The following is a 27,735-nucleotide window of genomic DNA, read 5'->3' on the forward strand; positions in this document are numbered from 1 at the left end:
TACTTCTTGAATTATAGTTTGGAACTTATTCTAGAATACCAAGATTAATGAATCAGCTTGTCCCACATATCCATGTTTCCCACTAAATACTATTGCTTTTTAATGGCCTCATAGTCAACTTTATCAGAAGGCAAAGGAATTTTCAAAAAGCTTTCAAAGTACAACAAGCACTGATTCTTCTTTATGCTATCTCCAAAAAAGAAGGGTCTTCCCCTTACGAAGAGATGTGATACACTCAGTTATAGAATGTTTGATGGGGTGAATTACAGTTATTTTTACAATCCAAAAATATGAGTGCTTTCTTTTCTTTGTGACCTTTTACACATCATTCCATAAAAATCACTTCTGCCAGGCTTTGTTCTCTTTTTTACTCTCCTTACAGAAATTCATTTTGGCTATAGCCACTCATACAAATGCTTAGTGTCTACCTATGCAAAATAAAAGCCATATCAAAAACCAAAGGTAAATAAATATATAACACACAATGTAACATTAATATTATATTACTTCTTTGAAAGCAGAAAATTAATAGAGGAATATTCATTTAGTGTAAATATCATTTACTAATAATTGGAGATGCTTAAGAGCAACCAGAAAATGAGGTTATAATGCTTTTTAAAAAAATAGAAAGGAAGTTCATATCATAGTGGGAATTTCTCACCATTAGGCACACTCTTGTCTCTGGTATTAAAAAGTACATTATCTCAGAAGGTTTTATTAGAACAAAATGCTGTCTGCCTATATATCCTTTCATCTAACTAGTTATTTTTCTTCTGTTTTCTTTTGCTTGCTCAAGAGTGGGCAATGTGATTTGTCTCTTCTATGACTTAATTTTAGAGCTATTTGCCAACTAAAAAGACCTAAAAAACAGTCAAATTGGGTCATCCAAGGCCACTGTTTGAGTTTCTCAAAAAAAGCTTCCAACTGAGCTGAAATGCACCACACTGGCTTATATTGTTAAGCCACCAAAGGGGCAGTCTTTTTAGATTGAACTAGGAGGTCAAGCAAGTCTTAATTTCTTGGATTCAAAAATAAATCCCTGTAAGGGCAGTATTCTAATAAGACTGAAACTAAAGCAACCCTGTAAACAGAAAGATAAAACTTAAACCAAACAAGGGCCTCCTTATGGGTGTTTCTGCTGTCATAATTCAAAAGCATTTTGCAACTTTTTTCAGGAAATCTTGAATTGGCCTGGATGTACTGATCTTTCAGTTTTCTCATTTATTGTCAGAAGAAAACTAATGATTGGATTTACTTAGAGGAACATATCACTGGGCCACCTGAGCCCCTTTTTATAACTTTAAGTAAGGACATATTCCCCATCACAATTTTACTAAAACTTGACTTAAACTAGCATTTCATTGCTATGTTATTAGCTTTCCTGGGACATCTAACTTAAGAGCTTCCAGCCACTAAGTACATGTCCATTTTAAACTCAAGTTATGCAGTGTAAACTGGACCCTAGCCTGGGACAATCTAAATTCCAGGCAGGGACTCATTGCTGCTTTATTTGTGGGTTTGACACACTTTTTAAATGAGAAATAAATTTAGTTTGAAATTTGTAAAACTTGACTGTTTACATGTTTTCTGAACATTTGAAGAGAAAGTTAGCAATAATACAAATTCTAATGATCATGTTCAAAGAAACTGAAAATTCACCCTTCATATAAAATGCTCTCTGGGAACATGGGGACTCATCTCATGATTAATATTTGAGTGCTTTCCTCAACTACTTAAAAATTAAGTTGATTTGGAAATTTAATGGAATGTAAGTTTTTAGGAAAAACAACTTTTTTTAAGAAAAACAACATTTGATGCTGATAAAATAGGCATCTTTCTTTTTTTTTAACTCCGATAAAGAAAAATGGGCCAGGCACAGTGTCACCATTTTTTGTAATCCCAACAGCTTGAGAGGCTGAGGCAGGAGGAATATAAATTCAAGGCCAGCCTGGGCAACTTAGCAAGACCATGTCTCAAAAAATAATAATAATAAAAAGGGTTGGGAATGTGGCTTAGTGTTTAAGCACCCCTGGGTTCAATCCCTGATATGAAAGAGAAAGAGAAAAGAAAAATTGTCTGAGTATTTTGATTTCTTTTTGTAAATTGTAATATCAAAATGATATATAATCATTCTTGGATTTGTAAGATGAACAGGTTAAATAAATTCTTCCTAGAGTTTAATGGTAGCTCCTTAAATTTTTGAAAGTGCCATTATAGATTTTGCAGTGAGTTTCTTTCACACCTGTGTTACCTATCATACTATCTTTGAACTATATCATCTTTAATGATGCCAGAGATCTTCAAAAAAGTATTTTTTTGTTTTTATTTTAAGAGACAGGGTCTCATTGTGTTGCCCAGGCTGGGTCCCAAATTCATGGGCTCTAGTGAGTTATCCTCCTGCATCAACCTCCAGAGTAGCTGGGACTACAAAGCATATACCACCACATCTGCCTTCTCATATAACAAGTTTATATGTAAACTTGAGTAGGAAAAAATAGATGTTCAGATCTCAGAAGATTTTCTCCAATATACAACTTCAGAAAATCAACTCCAGATAGTAGTTGAGTATTAGTTCCCTATATTTAGTATTTTTAAGAGAGAGAGAGAGAGAGAGAGACAGTTTTTTTAATGTTTAGTTTTTAATTCTAGGCAGCGGACACAACATCTTTGTTTGTATGTGGTGCTGAGGATCCAACCCTGGCTGCACGCATGCCAGGCGAGCGTGCTACCGTTTGAGCCACATCCCCAGCCCCCCTATATTTAGTATTAAATCACATTTCCCTAACATTTTGCTAGATTTTAAATGTATATAAAAATATTGTTACATATCAATGACTGATCTTTTCAGTTCACTGAAAAAAAGGTGACATTGAAACTTTGTTCCTGTTCACCCAGCTTCTTTTCAGATGATTCACAGAAACTGTGAGGAAAGTTCCTAATAGAATAGTCTTTCTCCAGAGCAAGTCATTTCAATTCTCATTGTTGTCACACAGGGTAATATTGTGCATGCTGTTATCTGTTTTATTAGGATCACAGACACATTTCATTCATGCACATCCTTTGCAGCTAAATACTTGACTTTGAATCTTTTCCAGCAGCAAATTTCTTCAGTGTCTGCAAAATAAATGGTTGCTAAGAAACCTCTCTGCAACTCTCCAACCCCTTTTATTATTTGTCCCATGCCTATAGTCTACTTGAAAATGGTATGAGCTTATTTCAACTGATATACAATCCAGTCCTTAGATTTGGTTTTCTCAGTGTGAAAAAAAATAAGTTAATACACCAAACTTAGGGATTGTTATAACTTCTTGCCCCCCTTTCTATTTTAAATGTTAATCTTGGTAAATATGCAAATATACTATGAGCAAACAAAGGCTTCTATTTGAGGACTAAGAAATCAGAAGAGAGTGAGACCTATTGGGGTATGTTAAAAAAAATGAAATTTGATTTTAGTGCTTTGAATGTAAATAAAAAGTGACATATTAACTGATTTTATGTTTATGTTTGAAAGTCCAGCCTCAGGAGACTTGAACTAAATTTGCTCTCTACTTTGTTTGAAACAACTCATGTGAAATGTAGAATGTGGCCTCCTAAGGGAACTGTGCTGACACTCCTTGAAACAGATGAATGCAGCGTGTCCATGTAGCTGTGTGTGGTCGTGTCTGACCCAGTGCCAAAGGCTGGAAGGGAGCAGGCCTGTCTGCGAGGGAAACAGTGTGAGACAGTCTGTTCCCGTTGCAGCTGTTCACATTTCCTTGTTTTTTCTTGGTGCTGTGTGTGGTTTTTTTTTTTTAATATAAAGTGCTGAACTTGGATAACTGTAATTTCTTTAGAACAAGAAGGCAAACAGTAATAGATTCTATATCCTTGATTTCCCCTCTAGGGATAATTTATTAGAGTAGAAATTGCAAACTCCCCCGCCAGGACAAATCCAGCTGACCACTTGTTTTCATAAATAAAGTTTTATTGAAATATAGCCATGACTATTTATTTATATATTGTTAACGCTGCCTTTGCACAACACAGCAGAGTTGAGTAGTTGCAATAGAGACCATATGGCCAAAAGAGCCTAAAATAGTTCCTGTCTGTCCAGGATAAGATTAAGATCCTAACATGCTTTAACATAGTAAGGCTTGCAATTGATTAGCCAAAATCTTTCAAATCATATTTAGTGTAATTTGTTCCTTTTTAAATTTTTTTTTAGTTGTAGATGGACACAATACCTTTATTTTATTCACTTATTTGTTATGTGGCACTGAGGATCAACCCAGTGCCTTACAGATGCTAGGCAAGCACTCTACCACTGAGCTACATCCCCAGCCCCATGTATTTGTTCTTCTAACCTACAAATAGCATTTTCTACAGTTCATTTTCCCCAACTATTGCTGAAGGCATCTCCCTAACACAGATGTTGTATATTACTGAACTCTCAAACAAGCTGAGAAGATCTGGTGTGTCATAAAAAAATGGCATATCAGCAAGTCAATGTCTCATCCCTGCTGCTCTGGCTATATGGCCCTGGGTACAGCCTGACTGGATCTTGGCTTTCTCCTCTGTGTTAGTGAATTTTCCAGTGCTGTGGTAATCAACTGGTAAGGAAGAAAAGTTTATTTGGCTCACAATTTTGAAAGTTTCAGTACATGGTCAATTGGCCCTGTTGCTTTGGGGCCTTTGGAGAGGCAGCACATCCTGGCTGGAGTGCACAGTGAGAAAGCTGCTCACCTCATGACAACCAGGAAACAGAGAGTGGAAGGGGCCAGGCAAGGTCCCAGTATCCCCTTCAAGGACACACCCCTAGTAACCTAACTTTTAGACCTAACTAGATCTCACCTCTTAAAGGTTCTCCCACTTCCCATTAGTGCCACTGGCTAGGGACCAAGCCTTTGACAATGGGTCTTTGGGAGAACACTTATCCAAACTAGAACATCCTCTTTAAAATAAAGGAATTGAATCTTGCTGATACCTAATGTCTTCTCCACTTTAAAATCTTTATGAAGCCAGGAGCAGTGGTACACATCTGGAATCCCAGCAACTCAGAAGGCTGAAGCAGGAGGATCACAAAGTTCAAGGCCAGCCTCAGCAATTTAGCAAGGACTTAAGGAACTTAGTAGACTGTATCTCAAAATAAAAACTAAAAAGGGGCTGGGGATGTGGCTCAATGGTTAAGCACCCCTGGGTTCAATCCCTGGTACAAAAGAAAAAACTTTATGAAATAAGTCAGACTTGAAACAGACAAAAAAGCAAAATATATGTCTTAAATTCAGGGCAAAAGGTTTTGTTGTTGTTGTTGTTTTTACTGTGCAAGCAGGACCAAAGAGAAATGATATTTGGTTCCTAAAGAAACAAACTAAAATAAGTATTCCCTCTATGTTTATTTTTATATTACTGTGAATTTTGTTACAAACATCTATTTATAGTTTCTATTTGCTAGTTCAAATACTCAATTATTTTTGGAGGAAACATTTATGAAACATCTACTGTGTCCTCAGCCCCGTGTGAAGTGCTGTTACCTAATGTCAAAGAGCTCCAGAATCTGGTCACAGAAAAGAGAAAGAAGCTCTTGCATAGCATGTTCTATAATCATGAACCTCAGGCAGCCAGTCCCTTGGCTATTGATGCCTTTGGTGTGGCAGGCAACCTAATGCTGATGGTGACTTTGGTTGACAACATGTGGCTTTGACATTGGGAATGTATTCTACACCTGGCTTCAGCAGCACACGCTTGGCCTTGCTCCCAGGTGTTACCACTTAGTTCCCTATTTCTGGACCCTCTTGCTCTGTGCAGACAGCCCTTTGGGCAGGGCTCCATCAAGATGGTTCCAACCAGGTTACCTTCTGAGATATAGCCTTGATTCATGGGAGGCACACACATTCTTGTCCCAATATACGCTCTAAGTGTGGGCTGTCCCAGGTGATCTCCAGCCACAAAAATAGCAGGCACCAGTCTCTTTTCACTTAGGACTTCAAGGGCCATATGAAGCTACCCCAAGGACTCTCTCTCAAACAGAAATCTTTCTTAGTGCACCAAGATGAGCCTGTAAGTTGCTGTGACTCAGCAATCACCTTTCAGAGAATGAGGCAGTGAGCTCTTTTTGCTGGCACCTCCAGTTCCTATTCATGGTTCTTCTGGAGCATCCACTACCCTTCACTTGACATGATGAAGGACACAGTTCCCTCTTCTTCCCTCTGAAGAAGAAGGAGAAGGGAAAATCAAAATACTTGTTCTCCTCAGTCCTATGACTCCTACAAATTCCAGGCTTCTTCCTCTATAAGCAGAATGAAGCCCTGGGGTGAATGTGGAAGAACCATTTGACTGCCTTTCAACAAGCCCTGGAGGAGTGTCCTGGCAACTTTCTAGCAGATTTGGTGCTACTTATTTGCTGCTGGCCTTAGCTTTAGGCTAAATGTCCAAGACAACAGATGTGGTCTCAAGTCATATCATTGTACATGTCTATTTTTATACAGTTGGAATGAGAGAGAAGGGTAAAGGATAATAAAGATCAACTTTAGCTTTCCTTTGTGCTCAAAATCCAACCACCTCTTTTGCTTGCCTCCGACCTTGGCAGAACTCTACCTGGATTTGAACTTCCAAGTCCTGCATATCAACTTATTGGCATCATGCAATACAAGGATGACCCATGTGAATGAGAACTCAAAAGCACCATGCTTTATTTTACTTTTTAAAAACATTTTAATGTTCCATTACATTCACTGATGACTTATTGACCTGCTCTGCCACATTTCTCAAATGCTTTATATTTATTTAAATGTGACTAAAATTATGTTTAGTCTCTGAGACAAAAACATAATTCAAGAAATTAAAGAGGGAAATGAAGGTTGGTGTATTAAACAAACACATCCAGATAGTCTCTACTGAGATCATTTCCAGTTGATATTGCTGGGGACCAAACTACTCTTGGGTGTCCAAAGGGATCAAGCCATCCTAAGTTTCGGGGCCTTTAGTTAGATATGTCTTTGTAATTGGTGAGCTCTTTAGGGGACCAGAATTCTCTTTTTCATCTCTGAAACTCCAGCAAATAGAATCCCACTGCCTAGTACACAATAGGACTTCAATAAATATTGGATGGGCAGACAGGTGGGTGGATGGATAGCTATGTATATGGATAAGCCAACAAGAGATCACTTCTTTCCTGTGATGGCAATGAAATAAGCCCCTTCCCGCATCCCTTCCTGCTTTGGCTCTTTCCCTTTTGGTTAGTGAGCAGGCAGTTGAGATTCACCATGTAACCGCATGGACAGCATCCTCCCTGTTCAGTACTTGTCCAGAGAGCTCTAGTCTTTGTGCTTTCCTAGAAGTTGAAAGGTAGGGCAGAGCCCAATGTCCTTTTTAAGATAGAAGATCCCTTTCAATTCCTTCCTACTATATCTGCCTTTCATTTTAAGCATTTCCCTCTTCCTACCACCAGTTCCACTGAACTTAAAGATGAATACTTGATTAAATTAGCCCAGACCAAAGGAGCAGAAGATAATTTGATCTGAAACCCTTTCTTAGAACAAGGCCTGATTCTCTAGGCCAACTGTATGATACCCCTGAAGACATTGTAAGGCTAGAACAGTGGTTCTCATATTTACTCTTCTGTGTCTGTTTCCTCATCTATAAAATGGGAATAATAGAAGTACCAACCTCTTGAAATCATGTGAGGTTAAATGAGTGAATATATGTTAAGAGCTTAGACTAATAACTAACATCTAGTGGATGCTCAATAAAAGTAACAGTTTGGGCATGGTGGTGCATGCCTATAATCCCAGTGGCTTTGGAGACTGAGGCAGGAGGACCATAAGTTCAAAGCCAACCTCAGCAAAAGTGAGCTGCTAAGCAACTCTGTGAGACCCTGTCTCAAAATAAAATATAAAAAGGGCTGGGGATGTGGCTTAGTGGTTGAGTGCCCCTTGAGTTCAATTCCCAGTAAAGTCCCCCAAAAGTAACAATTATCATTGTTGTTAATAGTATGAATTGAGTCTCTCTTATCTGAAATGCTTGGGATTTTGGATTGGATTTTGGATTTTTCTGGATATTGGAATGAAATGAGATACCTTGGGGATGAGACCCAAGTCTTAACACAAGATTCAGTTATGTTTCGTATATGTATAGCCTTATGGTAATTTTATGCAGTATTTTTAGTGCCCCTGTGTTTTGGCTGTGACCCCTCACATGAGGTCAGGTGTGAAATTTTCCACTTTGTGGAATCAGATCAGCATTCAGAAAGTTTGGGATTTTGGCACATTTTAGATTTTGGATTTTTAGATTAGAGGTATTCAACCCGGACAACTGTTATTAATCTCAGAAATTAGCACTGGACATCTTTATAAATACCTGAGGAGTTTATTAAAGCATAGATTTCTGGACCTTATCTCAAATTCTGATGTAACAGGTCTGGAGGGGACCCAGGAAGTTCGTTTCATAAGCCTTCCGGCCAATTCTACCTCAAGTCCTCAGGAAACTGCACTGACATATGGGGCTAGGGGGTGTAGCTTAGTGGTAGGACACGTGCTTAGCATACATGAAGCCCTGGATTCAATCCTCAACACTAAACAAAGAAGCAAGAAAGAAAGGGGGAAAGGGAGCGGGGAAGGAAGGGGGGAGAAACTATACTGACAAGACCTTGGAGATTGTACGTGGCATAGTAAAACCAGGTCAGAAATCAAGTCTTCAATTTAGGGAGTTGTGGGATATTTGTTGCTCTGTAAGTAAAAATTAATATATAAATGGAAACTAATCCTAATTATAGTTTAAAATGTTGAAAGTAGTGTTAGTAACAACAGTCCTCAGTCAAGAAAAAGGTAAAACTGAACAGTTTGTGATGAAATTAGATATAAACCTGACAGTATTTATTTTTTTTAAAGAGAGAGAGAATTTTAATATTTATTTTTTAGTTCTCGGCGGACACACCATCTTTGTTTGTATGTGGTGCTAAGGATCGAACCCGGGATGCACGCATGCCAGGCGAGCGCGCTACCGCTTGAGCCACATCCCCAGCCCCCTGACAGTATTTATAAAGCTTTGAATTAAATTAAGGCTTTAAAACAGTTTTGAGATTTTTAAAAAATCTTTTTATTCATTTAGGTTTTTAAAACTTTGCTTGATCATTAATATTATGACATGCAAAGGATAATTGTTTTTTTAAGTGTTATTTATTTTTATTGTGGTAAGAACAATATGAGATCTACCCTCTTAAACACTTAAGTGTACGATATAGTATTGTCAACAGTAGACAGAATGTCATAGAGCACATTTCTGGAACTGACTCATCTTTCCAAGTATGTTTTTTTAAACTTAGAGTTATATATTTTAAATGTCTTTTTTTTAACTTAGGATTTAGGGGAGTTTTGTTTGGTTTTCTTTGGTTTATTATTTTTTATTATATATGTCATATATATATACAATATTTCATTTATTTTATAGTCTAGGAAATAGTCTAAACACTATTCACAACATTATTTCTATGAGAAAATATATTCCCTTGTTCCAAATTTCAAAATTGGCAATCTTTTTTTACAACTAAAAAATAAATTTTTATTGATTTTTTTAAAATTTATATATGACAGCGGAATACATTAGAATTCTTATTACACATAAAAAGCACAATTTTTCATATCTCTGGTTGTATACAAAATATATTCATATTCACACCAATTTATGTCTTCATACATGTACTTTGGATAATAATGTCCATCTCATTTAACCATCATTTCTAACCCCATGCCCCCTCCCTTCCCTTCCCACCCCTCTGCCCTATCTAGAATTCGTCTATTCCTCCCATGCTCCCCCTCCCTAACTCACTATGAATCAGCCTCCTTATATTCAAAATTGGCAATCTTTAGAAATAGAAACCATTGAGAAGATAGAGACCATCCATGTATAATCTAAAGGGATTTGGTCAAACTTTTGTGAACCAGCCACTTATCAACCATTTTCTAAAATGTTAATATAATATTTTAAGCAAAGCAGCAATACTTGTCTATTCATACTATTTGTTTAACCTCCTGTTTAGTAGTGCTTTCTTAATTAAATGACATCATTTAAAAATGGTTCCTGCTCTATCTTCACATTGCTCATGTCAGGTGTTTTATGTGTGGCATGACCCAAATATTTACAAGTCATAAAGCTTTAGCTTGTGTCAGTATAAACAGATCTAACTATAATTCGAAGAATGTTTGCGGTCAGTATTTGACCTCTCAACTAGCACTGGTGTGCAGAGTAAATGAGGAAAGAAAAGAACAAGACCAACAAAAAAAAAAAATCCCCACCTATTTTAGAGAAGTTAGGAAATAGAAGCTTTCAGACTAGCCAAGGTCATTTTTAACTTTTCAGTTTTCAAAGCAGACTATTGACTATGAGACATTTCATTTGAGGTAGAAACGAATATATTTTAATTGCATTCCTAAAGTACAGAAATTGTTTTTCTCTAAAGAAGTAAATGAATGTTCTTCCGAGAGTATAACTTTGGATCATTTAGGCTTGTGAGCTTTTAAAAATCTTCTCACACTCTTTGAATTCACAGAGTCAAAAGGAAAAGTTTATGTCCTTGACTTCCTCCAGCATTGATTCTGTTACTGAACAGCCCTGGTAAAACAAGCATAAACCTTTTGTGAGAACATTCCTTCCTAGAAGGAGTTGGGTTTGCCCTTTCCCAAGATTTAGGTTTCTGTGAAAATTCTTTCAGACTGGAATTGGCCAGAAAGCGTTCTTTCATTTTACTCTGTATTCACGTTATTGAATGTTGCTTCTGTCAGAGGCAAAAAGCCCTGGGATCGCTGAAATATTGACAAATTTAAAATGCAAAGGAAATTGCCACATTGACAGAATCTTGGTCCATCTATTTAAAGACTTTAAAAAAAAAGCTATATAAACTCCTATTCTGATAAGTTTTATTGAATGACTAAGAGATTATTAACAAAAGGATCCCACTGAAATCGGCAGCCTGCTTTTTTAAGAGGGAGAGCATTGTTTAGTGAAATAATAAATACAAAGCTGTGAATTGTGGCACAGAATTATGAGTGTTGATTGGATTCTCTTCCTTACTTTTTAGCTCTATGACAAAATTAACACAAAATCTTCACCGCAAATCAGGAATCCTCCGAGCGACGCAGTACAGAGAGCCAAAGAGGTAAGTGATATATTTTCTGAAAGAATTTGGTATCATCATCTTTCCTATCTTGATTGAAGACATTTCTACTTTACCTTAAGAGGCAGTTTCCTTGGATTTACAGTTGGACTCATTATATTCAGATTTTGTGTTTCTTAAGTTTATCACTGACAGGAAAGAAAAAAATTTTCAGCATCAATATTGCCAGTTTGCTAGTTTTCTGGTTCTGCTGTGTAAACTTGAATATATTAACATTTCGATTTTACTTCTTTTGTGTTTTTTTTCCAAAAAGAAAGTGTGAAGTTTTTTTTCAAAAAGAAAGTATTCACAGTACTTGATACAAATAGATGTGCTATGCAATTTTGGATTGCTTTTTTCAAGTGGTATTGTTTGAAAGTTAATTAAATTTCCATAGCAGTTAAATATACTGAATTCAAAGAAGTCATTTTTATACATTGCCAGTATACGTGGCTGTACATATCACAAACTTTCTTTAAACTTACTTATTATAGAAACATGACACCACAGAAAGTTTGGAAAATAAAATCGATCCATAATCCCTTCTCCCCTACACAGTGGTTTCATTTTTGCATATCCTTTTCCACTCATTATCCATTTGCATATGAATTTTATATAGCTGCAATCTAAATATCTTTTTAGTCATAATATTATATAATGAGCATTTTTCTGTGTTTCTACTTGGTCTTCATAAATATAACATCTAATGACTGTGTAATTTTTCTTTACTATTATTAAATTAAAATGAATTAACAGTTCCCCCATTGTTAAACACGTACGGGGGTTTTTTTGTTTTTTGGGTTTTTTTTTTGGTTTTTTTTTTTTCATTTTTTGATCTTTTAAAAGTCTTCATGCATCAGTAGAGGAAAGGGAGAGGCCAGGGGGAGGGAGGAGGGAAGAGAAAGGGGAGATGCTGGGAAGTGATATTGGCCTAATTATATTGTTATATTGTGTGCATGTACAAATATGTAACAACAAATCCCACCATTATGTACAACTATAATGCACCAATAAAAAATGTGGAAAAAATAAAATATATCAAAAGAGTCTTTATGCAAATTATCATTTTCCTTTTAAATCATTTAAAAAATTATTTCTTATAAAGTGAGATTACTCCATGAAGAAGTATGAAAGACAATCTATTCCCTAGCAGATTTTTAACACAAGACTTGTACTGGAAAATATTGTACATTCAGTGAGAAAAGAGACTGATGCTGTGGTGGCTGCCAGGCCATCCCCTAAGTCAGAATAAGCTGAAAGGGGTTGTCTTCTTATTTTGCCCACCAAGCACTCATTGAAAGGAATAAAGGTGTCTTTGGCAGGAATCATGAGAATCACTATCTTATATTCATGATACCCAAACAGAAGCAGAGACATTCTGGGGAAAATTATTTGGCTTAACTGAACAGAGAGAACCTGCTGACATTATCCAACTAGCAATGCTTAGGAGACCACACCTCTGTACTTGAGATTGTGGGCCATGAGAGTAGCAGGGGACAGAGAGAATCGATGCTTTCATCCTTTCATTTTCCCCAGAGAGAAATGTGAATCCTAAAATACATCAGGAGAATTGGTTTATCATCACTAAATATGAATTCATAGCATAACCAGCACTCGGTAACAGAACATTTAGATAAGAAAGCAACCTTGTATTGTGTATGTGTGTTGTTGTTGTTGTTGTTGTTGTTGTTTTGTTTGTCTGTGGTTGAGTAGCAGAGAGTGTTTTAAGTATGATGTTGAAATCTAAAACTCAAACTAAATGACCTGAAGACATCCCCTCCTAAGGTTCTCACAGGTCAAAGCAAGAGATCCCTATTGGTTTGAAGCTTATGAGCCCCTGATATCCTATAGTGCTAAAGCAATCCTTTATTGGCGCCAGGGTTGGGATTTATTGGAGTACAATGTATAAGACCTCTCTGTGAATCCAGCCATCCACAGTTAGAAAAGTAGCAGGTGTTTGCCATGGGCTCATGTCCCCAAATAAGTAAACTCCACCCTAGCAGGAAGGGATTATTGTCACGACCCCCTTGCCCGCAAGGAAGACGCGACTCAGGAATCTTCTTTCAGCAGTTTATTCAGGCCCTTGATATTCTTCTAATGATTCTTCTACTACCCGGAATAATAATTGGATGCCCCTCCCAGCCTTAATAAAGCACCTCGAACCCCAATGCAAAGCTGCCACGTGTACCCTTCTCACAGGGTGCTAGAAAATGACACGCCAACTTTCTCTGATAAGGAGCTGGGAACACGCCAACTCTCTTTGATATGGAGTTGTCCTTCACAGACCACAACGGAGCCAGCGCCATCATGTAATGGCGACCACAGTCCGCAGGAACGGCTCACCACAGATTATTTTTGAAGAACTATTTTATTTTAAAATGCCATTTTCACGAGAGCAGGGAAAATATTAACAACTAATTAGTGAAGAAAATTTGAGTAGCAGGAGAGAAGAAGGTTTTTAACATTGTTCTTGGGTTCTCTGCCATTTAATCCCAGAAGCCATTGACAGAAGCATGGTTTAATCCATATGGGGAGATGAGCATGGAAAATAGCATTAATCCTGCCTTACTATAAAGAAAATTACTTGAGTATATTTTGAATTAATTAACTATTCTAATTAACTGGTATTCTTTAAATAGTTATTATTTGAGCCTATGTCATCTTTCTAAAAGTAATTGGCAGTGCTGTTAATACAAAAGAAACTGTTATTAACTTTTGGTACAAATTGATTTTGGTGATGAGTTTGGAAGCTATTCTCTCATTAAGCTAATTCAGCTACTTAAACCTGTTATAAATATGTATTATAGGCCTGTCATTTTGCATCTTTCAGTGACCTTTTGTGTTTATAGTTGGGTAATGTAACCAAACTATTATATGAATTTGTTTCATCTTTATTGTCATAAGTACCATTATTTTGAATATTAATAACCTTAGAATAAAATGAAGAATTTTGGAAAATAATTGTTTTGCCTGACACAAAAATCCACTCATGGACTTTAATGTAAAAGAATTCCATTGTTTGTCAATCTCTTATCATGTTCTCATTGCTATTTCTTGATTATTTTTTAGGTATTGGAAGAAATTTCATGTTACCCTGAGAATAATGATGCAAAAGAACTAAAGCGTATCTTAACACAACCTCATTTCATGGTAAGTAACAATTAAATTTCCATATAACTGAAAACCTCCATTTGTTCTTAATAGCCCTCAGAAAATACCGGCAGCTTCATCAAATGCATTTTTATCCATATACAGTCATATGTTGCTTAATGATAAATTCTGAGAAATGTGTCATTAGGCAATTTCACCATTGTGAGAACATCACAGAGTGCCCTTACACAAACCTGGGTGGTATAGACTACTACAAACCTATGCAATCTGATATGTGTGCTGTAGTTCGAAGCTCCTAGGGCCATGATGAAATAATAGTAGATTAAATCAAACACAAGAGAAATGTATGCAATCAAGAGACACAGTTAACACCAGGCATCTGAGGATGCTGCCAGCATAATATGGCATACAAGTTTTATAGGAAATCTTTCTCTTGTAAATAGAAAGAATATACTCAAATAGTAGTAAAAGGTGTACTATAGTAAATACATGAACCAATAACATCACTGTTTATTATCATTATCAAGTATTATGTACTGTACATAATTATACGTGCTACACTTTTATCCAACTGATGCCAGAGTAGGTTTGTTTACAGAAGTCACTGGATCATAGAAAATTTCCAGATCAATTAAAATCTTATGGGATCACCATCATATATGTGGTCCATTGGGGACCAAATGACTATGGTATCAGACTATTAAGATCATAAGACCAAGTAATACCAAATACTTTAAAATCCTTTTTATTTACTTTGTATCACTATTACAAAGATGTGGCTTGTGGAATGGCTCTTTAGGGGCTGTGTAGTCCTCAGACAAGGAATTTGTTTCCTTGCAGGAACATCCTTAAGTCACTGGAACTGTTTATTACCTAAACAGCAAAGAGCTAAAATTAGAGACAATTTTTGCTGATAAAGAATTCTCTGAACATAGGTGATATATTGAAAGATTTACATCTGTTCTCTGACAGTGCAAAACTCTCGAACTTTCTTCGTTCACTTCTATTGTATGGAAAATTCTGTTGTGTAAGAACAGCACCTATATTTAGCCAATTATTATAAAGCTAAATGGTTAAACAAAACTTAAAATAGATATGCTTTTCTGTAGAAAGAAGTTCATAGTTATACATTTAACCACAATTCAACAACACAATTACAGATGGAAATTCATGTTGAATCTAACATTTTTAAAATATTAGCCACATCTGTATATGTAGAATACATGCAAAAAGTTGAAAACCTAGCTGATTGACCTTTTAGAAGAAAATCTGACTTTAAAGCCATGTTCTTATTACTACTATATCTGGTGTAATTTTTTTAATTTTATTTTATTGGCTCTTCTTAGTTACATATGACAGTAGAATCCATTTTGATAGTATTATACAAGCATAGGCTCTTTTTTATTCTAATTAGGATTCCATTCTTTTTTTTAAGTTGTAGATGGACACAATACCTTTATTTTATTTATTTATTTTTATAAAAGAAAGAGGGGGGAGAGAGAGAGAGAGGTTGGCAGAGGCCAGGCCAAGGAGAGTCTTACAGGCCATGGGAAAGAATCTGTTTTTTTCTCCTGATTGCAGTAAGAAGACAATAGGTGATTACAAACAGGAAAATAGCCAATATCTATGCTTTCATGATTCCAGGGGCTTAAGTGTAGAGGAGGGATGATAGGGGTAATAAGAGATAAAGGTGGAGAAACAATTATAAAGCTGAGAGGCAGTAGAGGCCTGGAGAAAACTGGGGATGGTAGAAAATGGGCAGATTAGGGCTCTGTATTGGAGATGGTTTGGCTACAACAGGACTGCTCATGACTGAGAAGGGAGGTAGTGTGATTAACCCTCGCTGAGAAGAAACCGGCCTAATAAGGCAAAGAGACTTGTTTAAGGTCACCCACCAGTGAGTGAGTGGCTTCACTAAAGTTTAAGCCAATGCTCTTAAAAGTGGCTTGATCTGTTATACTGATGAGTTCTCCTATAAGCTTAAGTTGAACACATTGGTCTTTCCCAAAGAAACGTGTGGATAATGTCCCATATGGGAAATATAATCCTGAGTTAGAGATAGATAGATAGATAGATAGATAGATAGATAGATAGATAGATAGATAGATAGATAGATACATGTTAAGTAAAATCTGAAATGCTGGATAGTTCTGTCTTGTAAACATTTTTTTAAATGATGATTTTAAAATCTTGGATTTTTTTAAAAAAGAAATATTAATAGCTAAAGGGGAATATTTTAATGCTTACAATATTTTTGTTCTTAGCATATTTACAGTTTCACACTTATTTCCTCAAGTATCTGGATTTTTCTTTGCTTTCTGATCCCTGTTATATGAGGATTTAACATTGGATTGATTATCTGACACTTACAGTTCAGATATTTGTAAATATTTACAGTAACTTTAGGAGAGTAAACAAGGATAGATTCGAGTGACTTTAAATCTGTACTGTATCTTTAGAGGTCATGATAAAAAAGAATATTATCTCACTAACTCCTTTTTCAGTGATTCCATCTAAAAGACTGATTTTTCAAAAGTACGATTCTTCTGTTCATTGCAGTTGTAAAATACAAAGCATTAAAGACAAATTCCTTATACATTACCTGGATAGAAAGTTAATGCTTTAAATTTTTTCTTTAAAAAATAGGACATAGAGTGGTATGGAAGAATTTTTAAAAACAAAGCCTATTTCCAGCTTTTTGCAAAGCTTTAGGTTGTCACAAAAGTTTCATTATAAAGTAGTAAGTTTTATGGTTTATAATTAAAACATCAGACGAACCACTTCTCAAACCAAAAAAAAAAAAAAAATCCTATTTTTCCTGTTCATTTTAAGGTAATCAGTTTTTGGTTGGTTTTTTTTTTTTTTTTTTTTTTTTTTGCCACTCTAGTCTTTTTAGTTATCTTGTACATACTGTTATCACAGTACAAAGTGTTTCTTCCCTATTAATTACTCCTTATGTAATTAAAACTAACAGCTATTAGTAACAATTGTCAACTTTGTAACAATTGCTCAGTCATACCTCATAACACATTTGAAGGAAAACACTCAAACTTTGATTTCTCTATTCTTTATTTTGCATATTCTTTTTAAAATTTTTTTAATCTGTAAGTGGGCCCCTTTTTTCTGTTTGCATATAAACTAGAACTTGAGGGTAAATTTTATTTTGTGGCAGCAATCTATTACAGTGACTAATTGTGGTCAGTATCAAGTTCCTTATTTGGTGACATCATTTAAGCATTTTTCTTTTAAAATTAATTTTTATGATTTTATTTAGTTTTATGAATTTTATGATTGTGAGCTTATTTCTCCTTATAAATAATATATTAAATGCAAGCATTTGTTTATATAATTTTAAAGGGTAAATACAAATCATTTGCCAAAAAAAGTAGTGTAAACATTTTCTTCAACACACATAGCTTCAAAGACTGGCATTATCCTGATGTAAGCATGGCTGCCTGTTTATGCCTATGTAGACAAAGCATGTTTTTTAAAAATCACTAGTTAGGCCTGGCATGGTGGCACACACCTATAATCCCAGTTCTGGAGGCTGAGGCTGAAGGATCACAAGCTCAAAGCCAGCCTCAGCAACTTAGAGAGGCCCTAAGCAACTTAGCAAGACCAAAATTAATTAATTTTGGTATTCCAATTAATTTTGGAATACCAAAATTTAAAATAAATTAAAGTTTGAGGGCAAAGGATATAGCTCAGTGGTTAAAGTACCCCTAGGTCCAATTCCCCAGTACCAAGAAAAAAGAAAAAAATGAAAAAAAAAACACCAGTTATAAAAGACATATCTCTACATAGTATGATGAACCTGATTTTTAGCAATTGAAGCTTTTCAGTTGGCCTATTACCGAGTTTTGCTTTCTGCCTTAAATCTTAGTTTTTTAAGTGGCCACAATTAAACCAGAAAGAGAAGAATTTGCTCACATGACATAATCTCCACATGGGCCTGGGAGTAGCAATACAGGGTGCCATCAAGGCACTGATGAGGAAGCTATGGTCCCCTGGGTCGTTATGGAGCCCTACTTTGAAGCTATGCATTGCTTAGTACCCCTTAGCTACCCTCACCCAAACCCGAGTTGAGACCAGCCAGCTGAGATCTTGGAAATATCTGCTGTTTCCATTAGAAACCCCAATGCATACACTACTCAAAACATATTCTCTACTGTGGAGAAATCAGCACCATCTCCTTTCTGATTTTACCAATTGTTGCCTTATTTTTGCCTCATATGCACACCTTTCAAATTAAAATAGCCAAGTCATGACTTTGATAAGCCTTTTAATTAAATAACTTAATTTCAGATGCCAAAGGTTATACTTGGAAAGCAATTTTAATTGCATTTCATTATCTGCAGATATTTCATTACCACACAGATTACAAATTAAATTAGAATTAAGTTTATAATTAGCACACAAAGAAAATACAGTCTGTGTAAAGCTCCAAACAGACTGATACTCAGCTATAAATCCTCTTTGAAATAAAAATGTTAAAATACTCATGCTTATTAAAAAATGTTTTTTTATGATGGCACATAAAGTGCAGTGACTAGGAGAATATCCTTTTTTATGGAAACAAGGGATATTTATCATCCAAGTTCACCAAGATGACATATATAAATCAGTACATAAGGACGAAGAGCTTGAGAAGAAGATTTACATTAAACAGGGATGAGAAAAGGGGAGGGGAGGGGAGGGGAGGGGAGGGGGGATAGTAGAGAATAGGACAGACAGCAGAATACATCAGACACTAGAAAGGCAATATGTCAATCAATGGAAGGGTAACTGATGTGAAACAGCAATCTGTATACGGGGTAAAGTTGGGAGTTCATAACCCACTTGAATCAAACTGTGAAAGATGATGTATTAAGAACTGTGTAATGTTTTGAACGACCAACAATAAAAAAAAAAAAAAAAAGAAACCAACTGGAACAAGGACCCAAAAATAAATAAATAAATAAATAAATCAGTACAAAGAAATAATTTTTTTTCTTTGTTAATGGGTTTTGCAAAAAGAACTCGATAATTTGCAGCTTATTTTTTTGTTTGGGCAAATGCTCCAAAAATTAGAAATGAACAGAAACATTAAATACATTTTGAGTTCCATAGCATATATGAAATTACATTTTTTTCAAATATTATACACTCTTTTTTATTTCTTTTGCCAAGTCATATAAATTGTCTTCATCTTTTGTGTTATATAAGTCATATTGTTAATACCATTGATGAAAGATAGTTGTTTAATGCACCAAATATTGCACTATTTATTTTTAAATTTGTTTTAATTTTAAGCCCCAACAGAAATTTGCCAGCTCTTTTTAAGATGATTATTTTTGCTAAATTATTTGAAATTTCAGTATGTCAGCCTTTATTTGAACAAGTTAGTTGGTTACATTTTCATAACATTGGATAACACCTTTAACCCAGGTAATAAAATACATCTACTTATTGATTTGTTCTCTTACTGATTCATTCATTCTTTTTTTAAATTTTTCTTAGTTATACATGGATACAATATCATTATTTTGTTTATTTATTTTTATGTGGTGCTGAGGATCAAACCCAGTGCCTCACATGTGTAAGGCAAGTGCTCTACCACTGAGCCACAACCCCAGCCCTCATTCATTCTTTACAAAAGAAAAATCCATTGTTCAAGATTATTTGCCACAAAGAAATTGAGGTCTGGTTATATGTAGATGTAATTCACTTTGAGTTTCCTTTAGATGAGAGAGATCTTTGAGAGGTCAAAAATAATTTTATGTGCATTCCTATAGCAGAATTCTGCAGGAATGATAATGTTATTAATATTTGTCTTCTTTCATAAAAATACTAGGCCTTACTTCAGACTCACGACGTAGTGGCTCATGAAGTTTACAGTGATGAAGCATTGAGGGTCACACCTCCTCCCACCTCTCCCTATTTAAACGGTGATTCTCCAGAAAGCGCTAACGGAGACATGGATATGGAGAATGTAACAAGAGTTCGGCTGGTACAGTTCCAGAAGAACACGGATGAACCAATGGTAAGTGGCAAAAGAAAGTTTCCTATACTCTCATAAATCCCAGCTTAAGTTAGATCCACTAACTTCAACCTAACTACTGCAAGGAGGTAGGAGGGAGGAGAGAGGGAGGACATGGGTAGTTCTAAAGAAATCAGTTCTCACAGCTTCAGTTCCCCACCTTGTCCTTTCCTAGAATTGTTCTGTCTCACACCATGTATTAGACATGCTGGTCCTTCACATGTTTCCTTTCAAAATTGTGTTTCAGCCTTACACAACACACACACACACACACACACACACACACACACCATAGCAAAACAAAACAAAAACATCATATTGGCAAATTACCCCAGAATGTAAAAATCTCTGGGTTAGCAAAGAAAGGGACAGTTTGAAGTACTAGTATTGGTGTTAAGAAAGTGAATATCTAATGCATTGTAATAAAACATCCTTTTACAAATCTGGTGCTACCAGACCTTTTGCCTTCAACAAAATTAAAGGGAAAGGGACTAATTCAGAAGGCATTCAAAGAATCAAACAACATTGCTAAAATCAGATTCCTTCCATTCACATCTGCCCACTTAATGTGAATTAATTTTCTCAGCGCTGAGGAATAGAGTTGGAATAGAATTGAGGCTGAACCTTACCTCATTCTCATAGAATTGAGAAGATCCTGGAAGGGCTTGTTGATGGTAACTGAGCAGAGAAAGGGTGAAGGGGGAGAAGGGGACACTGTTAAGGCAAACCAAATAGCACATGCAGGAACCTGGCAGTGAAAAAGATGTTTAGCATAGTTTCAAGATGGAAAGAAGGCTCCATAACTCCACTGTAGACAGCAAGGTGGTTGGCCACAACCGGACCACACAAGTGTAAAAGGCCTGCTAAGGAGTCTGTTCTTTATCTTAACAACAGTGGGAAAGTATTCAAAGGTTTGAAGCACAGAGATAAATTACATTTCATGTTAGAGATATCAGTCTGGAGAATATATTAAATGGGATAAGAGGAAGACTATAGCTAAGAGACTGTTACTGCAGTAGTACAGGGGAGAGATACTGGGACTCTGAAATAGAGAAGTGCATGTCAAGATGGAAAGAAGTGAACAAATTAAGGCCTGGGATATAGCTCAGTTGGTAGAGTGCTTGCCTTGCATACACAAGGCCCTGAGTTCGATCCCCAGCACATGGGACATGTTTGGAGGAAGGATCATGTCTTTAGGGGAAAAAAAATTCAAACTTATGTATGCATAGAAAAGGGATATTGGAATATAGAAAAACAAATGTGTACTTAAGAAAGTTGCCCAGGGCATGGGGTTGTAGCTCAGTAGCAGAGCACTTGCTTAGCATGTATGAGGCACTGGGTTCAATCCTCAGCACCATATAAAACATACATACATACATACATACATACATACATACATACATACATAAAATACAGCTATTAAAAAAGAAAGTTGACCAATTGCCTTCCAGATTAAAGGAAGAGTTACAGAGTAGTGATTCTGTGACCACAATTTCCAGAAAAACTTCAACACTAGACATTTCTTATTATTATTCTTATTAGCTATTCTTTATTCATTGTATATTATTATCTTCCGTTTTTATACTGGGGATTGAACCAAGGGGCACTTAACCACTGAGCCATATCCCCAATCCTTTTATTTTTTTATTTTAAGAGAGGGTCTAAGTTGCTTAGAGCCTTGCTAAATTGCTGAGGCTGGCCTCAAGCTTGTGATCCTCCTGCCTCAGCCTCCCAAGTCACTGGGTGTATATTATTATCTTGCAGTGGGCAGGGAGCATGAAGATCATCTCGCCCCTTCTGGTGTTCTCTAGGCAACTCTTTGACTTAAGAGCATGGGTGGCAGCAGCTCTAAGGCCTTAGGCCTCAGTTTGCTCGTCTCTAAAAGCACATACGACTACACGATCCCCAACATCCCTCCTAGCTCTGAAAGTTAAATATTCCCTTCAGTCATTTTATATATTCATTCACCCATTCAGCAAACATTTAAGCCGCCACCATGTACAAATCACTGGCATTTAATATAATGCCAGTGATGTTGTGGCAGATAAGACACAGCCCTTTCCTAGAGCTTGCTTTCCACAAGACCTGGCTACAATGAGCGAGTACATTTTCAGCTTAACAGATTAATAAGCCCAGTTATGACAGAGCTAGAGGGGAGAACGAACTGTGTTGGTGAGGCTGGAAGAAGGTGTGATGTTCAGCCCAGCAAAGCAGACAAAAAGGTAGAAGGAACCACGAGAAGGCCCCAAGGTATCACATGATCATTAGCCTCTGAAGCAGCCCAATGAATTGCTTGGTCTTTTGCCTGAAGGCTGACTACACAGAAACACAGACTGAGTAACAGCATAAAACTATGTCCCCAAGTTACTTTTTTTTAATGTTCTTTTTTTTTTTTTAGTTGTTGGTGAACCTTTTTTTATTTTTATGTGGTGCTGAGAATCGAACCCAGTACCTCACACATGCCAGGCAAGTGCTCTACCACAGAGCTACAGCCCCAACCCCGCCAAGATACTTTTTCAGAAAGCATTAAATGGTCTAAAAGTCTTGAAAAAGCCCTTCTCCCTTTTGTCTTCTGTGGTCATAGTGTCAGGTGTATATTTTTTCTTTTGACTGATTGCCATAAAAAGTCCTTTCATGTAAAATATATTCTCAATAATAGAATATAAATCTCTTATGCTTAATACAAATATATCTGTTCACGTATTTTTCTTCTTCAAAGCCCTACATTTCTGTGCAGATTAAATCTCTATGGCCTGTTTTGGCTTATGGACCCCCTGTAATGCATCCATTCTCAAAGGGTGATGCACTCCCATTACACCCTGTGCTTTCCAGGTTCATAACATCATACTTGTAATTATTTCTCTATTGACTGTTACTCCCATAGTGGCAAGTGACAAAAGACCAAACTTGAACTATCTTACACATTAGGGGAAAGGCTTATGTAAACAATGAAAAGCCAGAAATGTACACCACCACCCCAACACCTCAGGAAGGTTCCAGAGTAGGCACCTAACTCAAGGCCGGCTAATTCCTTCCCCAGAATTTGTGAACTTGGGAACAGAGAGAACATGAGTCAGTGTCTCTCTACAGAGAAATGTTTGATGTAGATAGAATTTTTTTCATATTAACTACAATTGTTCTGAGGCAACTTTCCCCTAACCCTGGGAGACCCTATCTATCTCATTTACTACTTTGTCTAATAGAGTACCTGCCCTATAATAGGTTCATATTCATGGTTGTTAAATGAACACATAAATCTATTAGTTTCAAGGGTGGAACCTCCACTGTATTATCATATCCCTTATGAAATTAGAATTGACTTACACATTAATTCACAGCATTTTTCCAGGAATACTTCTCTTGGTAACCATACATGCTGATTGAAAGTACAAATTGGAAATGAAACTTGAACATTACAATTGAATGTTGGGAACAACAACATTTTGATAAACTAATTTTCCACATCACTCACCTACTACTTCTGAGAACTGAAAAATAGGAACCATGCAAAGTTATATTTTGTGGAATTATATAAATTAAAATATAAATTCCCAAATATTTCCATGATGTTTTCTGACCAAGTGTAATTCTCCAATGAAGAGACAAGATTAGGTTCCTACTGTTAACTATCTCAAATTCAAGGCCACTTTTTAATCAAGGTACCTTGTTAAAAATATAGATTTATGGGCTCCATTCCAGGCCTCCTGAATCTAAATCTAAAGAGTGAACTTAAGAGTCAGTATTACTTACATGTTCCTTGTGTGAGTCTTAGGATCAAGTGATCCGGTGCGATTAAAAATGTTTATGAAAGTTTGTCTTTTGCCAGGCATGGTAGTGTACTCCAGTAATCCCAGTGGCTCAGGAGGAGGATCCCAGGTTCAGAGCCATCCTCAGCAATTTAGCAAGGTCCTAATCAACTTAGCAAGACTCTATCTAAAAAGAAAAAGAAAGGGCTGGGGATGTGTATCAGCAGTAAAACACCCCTGGGTTCAATTCCCAGTACCAAGAAAGAAAGAGAAAGAGAGAAGGAGGGAGGGAAGGAGGAAAGTATGTCTGTCTTTTAATAGTGAATAATGAGAAAACAAAAAATAGTCTACTCCATAGAATAGTGTTATGACATTAAATATGACTGTGAAACATCCACTTATGACCAAGATGGAATAAAAGGGACCAGGTTTACCCTCTAATCTGAAACAATCAAAAATATAAAATTATTTTTAAATATAAAACATTATATTCCATAAAAGAACAGTTTTCAAGGCATTGGACATCAAGTAACAAAGGACAATGATCTCTAAGAAACAGAAAGCTATCACTGAAATATCTATCAAAAATATTTAGCAGTTTAAACAAAAATAACCATGTGCTACACATAGGTAAAAGTAAAATGTAAGACAATAATAACACAAAGATCAGGAGGAAAGAAATTAAGTTTACTATTATATTATACCATATGCGATGTGGTATAGTATCACTTGAAGGCACACTGGTAAGTTAAATATGTATGCTGTAAAGTCTAACACAACCACTAAAATAACAAAATGTAGAGCTATAGCTAATAAGACAACACAGAAGAGAAAAAAGAATAAAAATAATCCAGGCAGAAAAAGAGATAGAAGGGAACATAGATAGGTAGAACAAGTAGAACTCAAATAGTAGGAAGATACACTTATAACAAACTATATTAATAATCACATTACTCTGACACAGTGATGTATGTCTATAATCCCAGAGGCATGAGAGGCTGAGGCAGGAGGATTAGGAGTTCAAAGCCAGCCTCAGCAACTTAGCAAGGCCTAACCCTGTCTCTAAATAAAATATTTTAAAAAGTTGTGGATGTGGCTCAGTGGTTAAGCCACTCTTATACCAAAACAAGCATCATTAGCATCATGTTAACATAAATATAGTCTAAATTCACCAGTTAAAAAGCAGAGATTATCAGATTGCAGATGCTGCCTGCAAAAAAAAAAATGTACTTTATACATTAAGAAAAATAGGTTCAAAGTCAAAGAATAAGAAAAGATATTCTATTATAATATTATTCCAAAAGAACCTGGAGTGACTTTGTTAATATGAAAGTATATTCTCAGATCACAATGAAATTAAGTTAGAAATTAATAACAAAAAGAAAAATCCCCAAGTCCTTGAAAACTAAATCAAACAATTCTAAATAACCAATGGCTAAAAATAGAAATCAAAAGGGAGATTAAACAGTATTTTGAAGTGAATAAAAATAACATATCAGAATTTGTGGGATGCCATTACAAACAGTACTTGAGAGAAATATGTAGCACTATTTTAAAAAAGAGGAAATATCTCAAATCAGTGACCCCAGCTTCCACCTTTAAAACAACAGAATGAGAGAGAAGGAAAAAAAAAAACCTAAACTCAAAATGAGTACAAGGAAATAAAAGTAAGGATCAAATAAACATCAATGAAATAGAAAAGAGAAAAATAATAGAGTACAAATAACACATTTTTTTTCTTTGAGAAGATCAGACTAATCAGGACAAATGACTGCACAATCAGGAAAAAGAAAAAAATACAAATTACCAAAACCAGTTGGGTAGACACTTGTAATCCCACTTACTCAGGAGGGCTGAGTTCAAGGCCAGCTTCAGAAACTTAGCAAGACCCTGTTTGAGAACAAAAAATAAAAAGGACTGGGGTTGTAGCTCAGTGATAGAGCACTTGCCTAACATATGCAAGGCTCTGGGTTCCATCCTCAGTACTGCAAAAATATATATATATATATATATATATATATATATATATATATATATATATATGGAATACTACTCAGCAAGAACATATATATGTAGATATATATATATATATATATATATATATATATATATATATATCTCCAATAACAAGCATGAGAGAAGGGTATCACTACAGTATTTAAAAAAGGAAAATAAGAAAATAGATTTATGACAACCGACCCGCCCAGCCTCTCCCTCCGAGGATGCCATTCAACAGGAAGCATCCTCTACCTCCGAGTCACATTTCTGCCTAAGATGGCTGAGCCAGAAGGAACGGAGTAAAGATTGTGTCTTAAGCCCCAGCAGGCATGTTAGAAGAACTGGTGAAGCACCGGCTATTGGGAGGAGAGCAGCAGGATCAAGATGGAAACCCATAAACCACATGATACTATCAAGGAAAACTCAGTTTTTGACATCATAGCCAGAAAAATTGAACTTACTACCAGAAGCAGAAAGGCACCTATTTGAACATGGATCCACATGTATTGGATTTAATGCTGCTCTCTGTGGCCTAATAGAATAGCAAGCAGTCTTTCTTGGTGTGTCTTGCATGTAACATGGGCCAGAATAGCTGCTGGCTTACCAATGGCAGTGCTCCCATTTTTGGCAGTGAATGCATCTTTCAGAGGTTTTGTAAGTTTACCATTGAGTACAGGTGATTTGAATTGTGAAACCTGCACCATGGCACGAGGTGGACTTGTTAGTTTTGTTTTAGGAGGTCTGTACCCTGTTTTCTTGGCTGTACCTGTAAATGGTGGCCTAGCAGCCAGGCATCAGTCAGCCCTGCTACCAGAGAAAGGAAACACCTCAACTTACTGGATTAAAGTTTCTAAGCCTATCTTCAGAAAGATGTTATTTCCCATTTTACTTCAGACTATGTTTGCAGCACACCTTGGGTCTAGACAATATAAAGTATTTATAAAGGCCCTTCAGTTACCTGAACCTGGCCTAGAAATTCACTGATTTTCAGCAAATGTGTATACAAAATAAAATTGTAAAGATAACCTTTCTCTCTAATATTAAAAATAAACATAGACTTGTAATTTAAAAAATAAAAGAAAATAGGTATATGCTAATAAATTCAGCAACATAGATGAAATGGAAAAATTCCTTACAAGACAGAAACTACAAAAACTCACTTTACAAAGAATAAACTGAATTTCTCTATACATTTAAAAATAGAATTTTTATCTATTTAAAAATAGGATTTGTATTTTGAAACCCTCCCTCAGGTGCTGGGATGTAGCACAGTGGTAGAGCACTTGCCTGGCATGTGTGAGGTCCTGGGTTCCATCCCCACCACTGAGGGGCAAAAAATGGTTCAAAGAAAACTCCAGACCAAGGTGGATTCACTGGTGAATTCTACCAAGCATATAATTAAGAAATAATATTGCTGGGCGCAGTGGTACACACCTGTAATCCCAGCAACTCGGAAGGCTTAAGGTAGGAAGATTTCGAGTTCAGAATCAGCCTCAGGAACTTGGTGAGGCACTTAGCAACTCAGTGAGACCCTGTGTCTAAATAAAATGCAAAATAAGGCTGGGGGCTCAGTGGTTAAACACCCCTGGGTGCAAGCCCTGGTACAAAAAAAAAAAGAGAAAGAGAGAAAGGAAGAATTTTTTTCCAACTTATTCTATAAAGCCAGCATTACCCTGAAACCAAAACCAAATAATGGCATTGCAAGGCAAGAAAACTGCAGACTTCTGTCCCTCATG

At 36.0% G+C, this 27,735-nt stretch overlaps 1 protein-coding gene and 1 pseudogene across 19 annotated transcripts in view; both read left to right on the plus strand.

The window, feature by feature from the left end:
- Cask (calcium/calmodulin dependent serine protein kinase) overlaps nucleotides 1-27,735 on the plus strand; it is a 349,377-nt gene that overhangs the window by 274,746 nt on the left and 46,896 nt on the right. For all 19 annotated transcript variants that reach the window (XM_078034938.1, XM_078034941.1, XM_078034937.1 and 16 more), the window contains 3 exons: nucleotides 11,051-11,128; nucleotides 14,195-14,275; nucleotides 20,070-20,258. In XM_078034938.1, the coding sequence (XP_077891064.1) occupies nucleotides 11,051-11,128; nucleotides 14,195-14,275; nucleotides 20,070-20,258 (348 nt within the window). The remainder of the gene's footprint in view (nucleotides 1-11,050; nucleotides 11,129-14,194; nucleotides 14,276-20,069; nucleotides 20,259-27,735) is intronic.
- Nucleotides 26,174-27,353, plus strand: LOC101973051 (transmembrane protein 126A pseudogene; annotated as a pseudogene).

Source organism: Ictidomys tridecemlineatus, chromosome X (genome assembly GCF_052094955.1).
Source record: "Ictidomys tridecemlineatus isolate mIctTri1 chromosome X, mIctTri1.hap1, whole genome shotgun sequence".
Taxonomy (NCBI): domain Eukaryota; kingdom Metazoa; phylum Chordata; class Mammalia; order Rodentia; family Sciuridae; genus Ictidomys; species Ictidomys tridecemlineatus.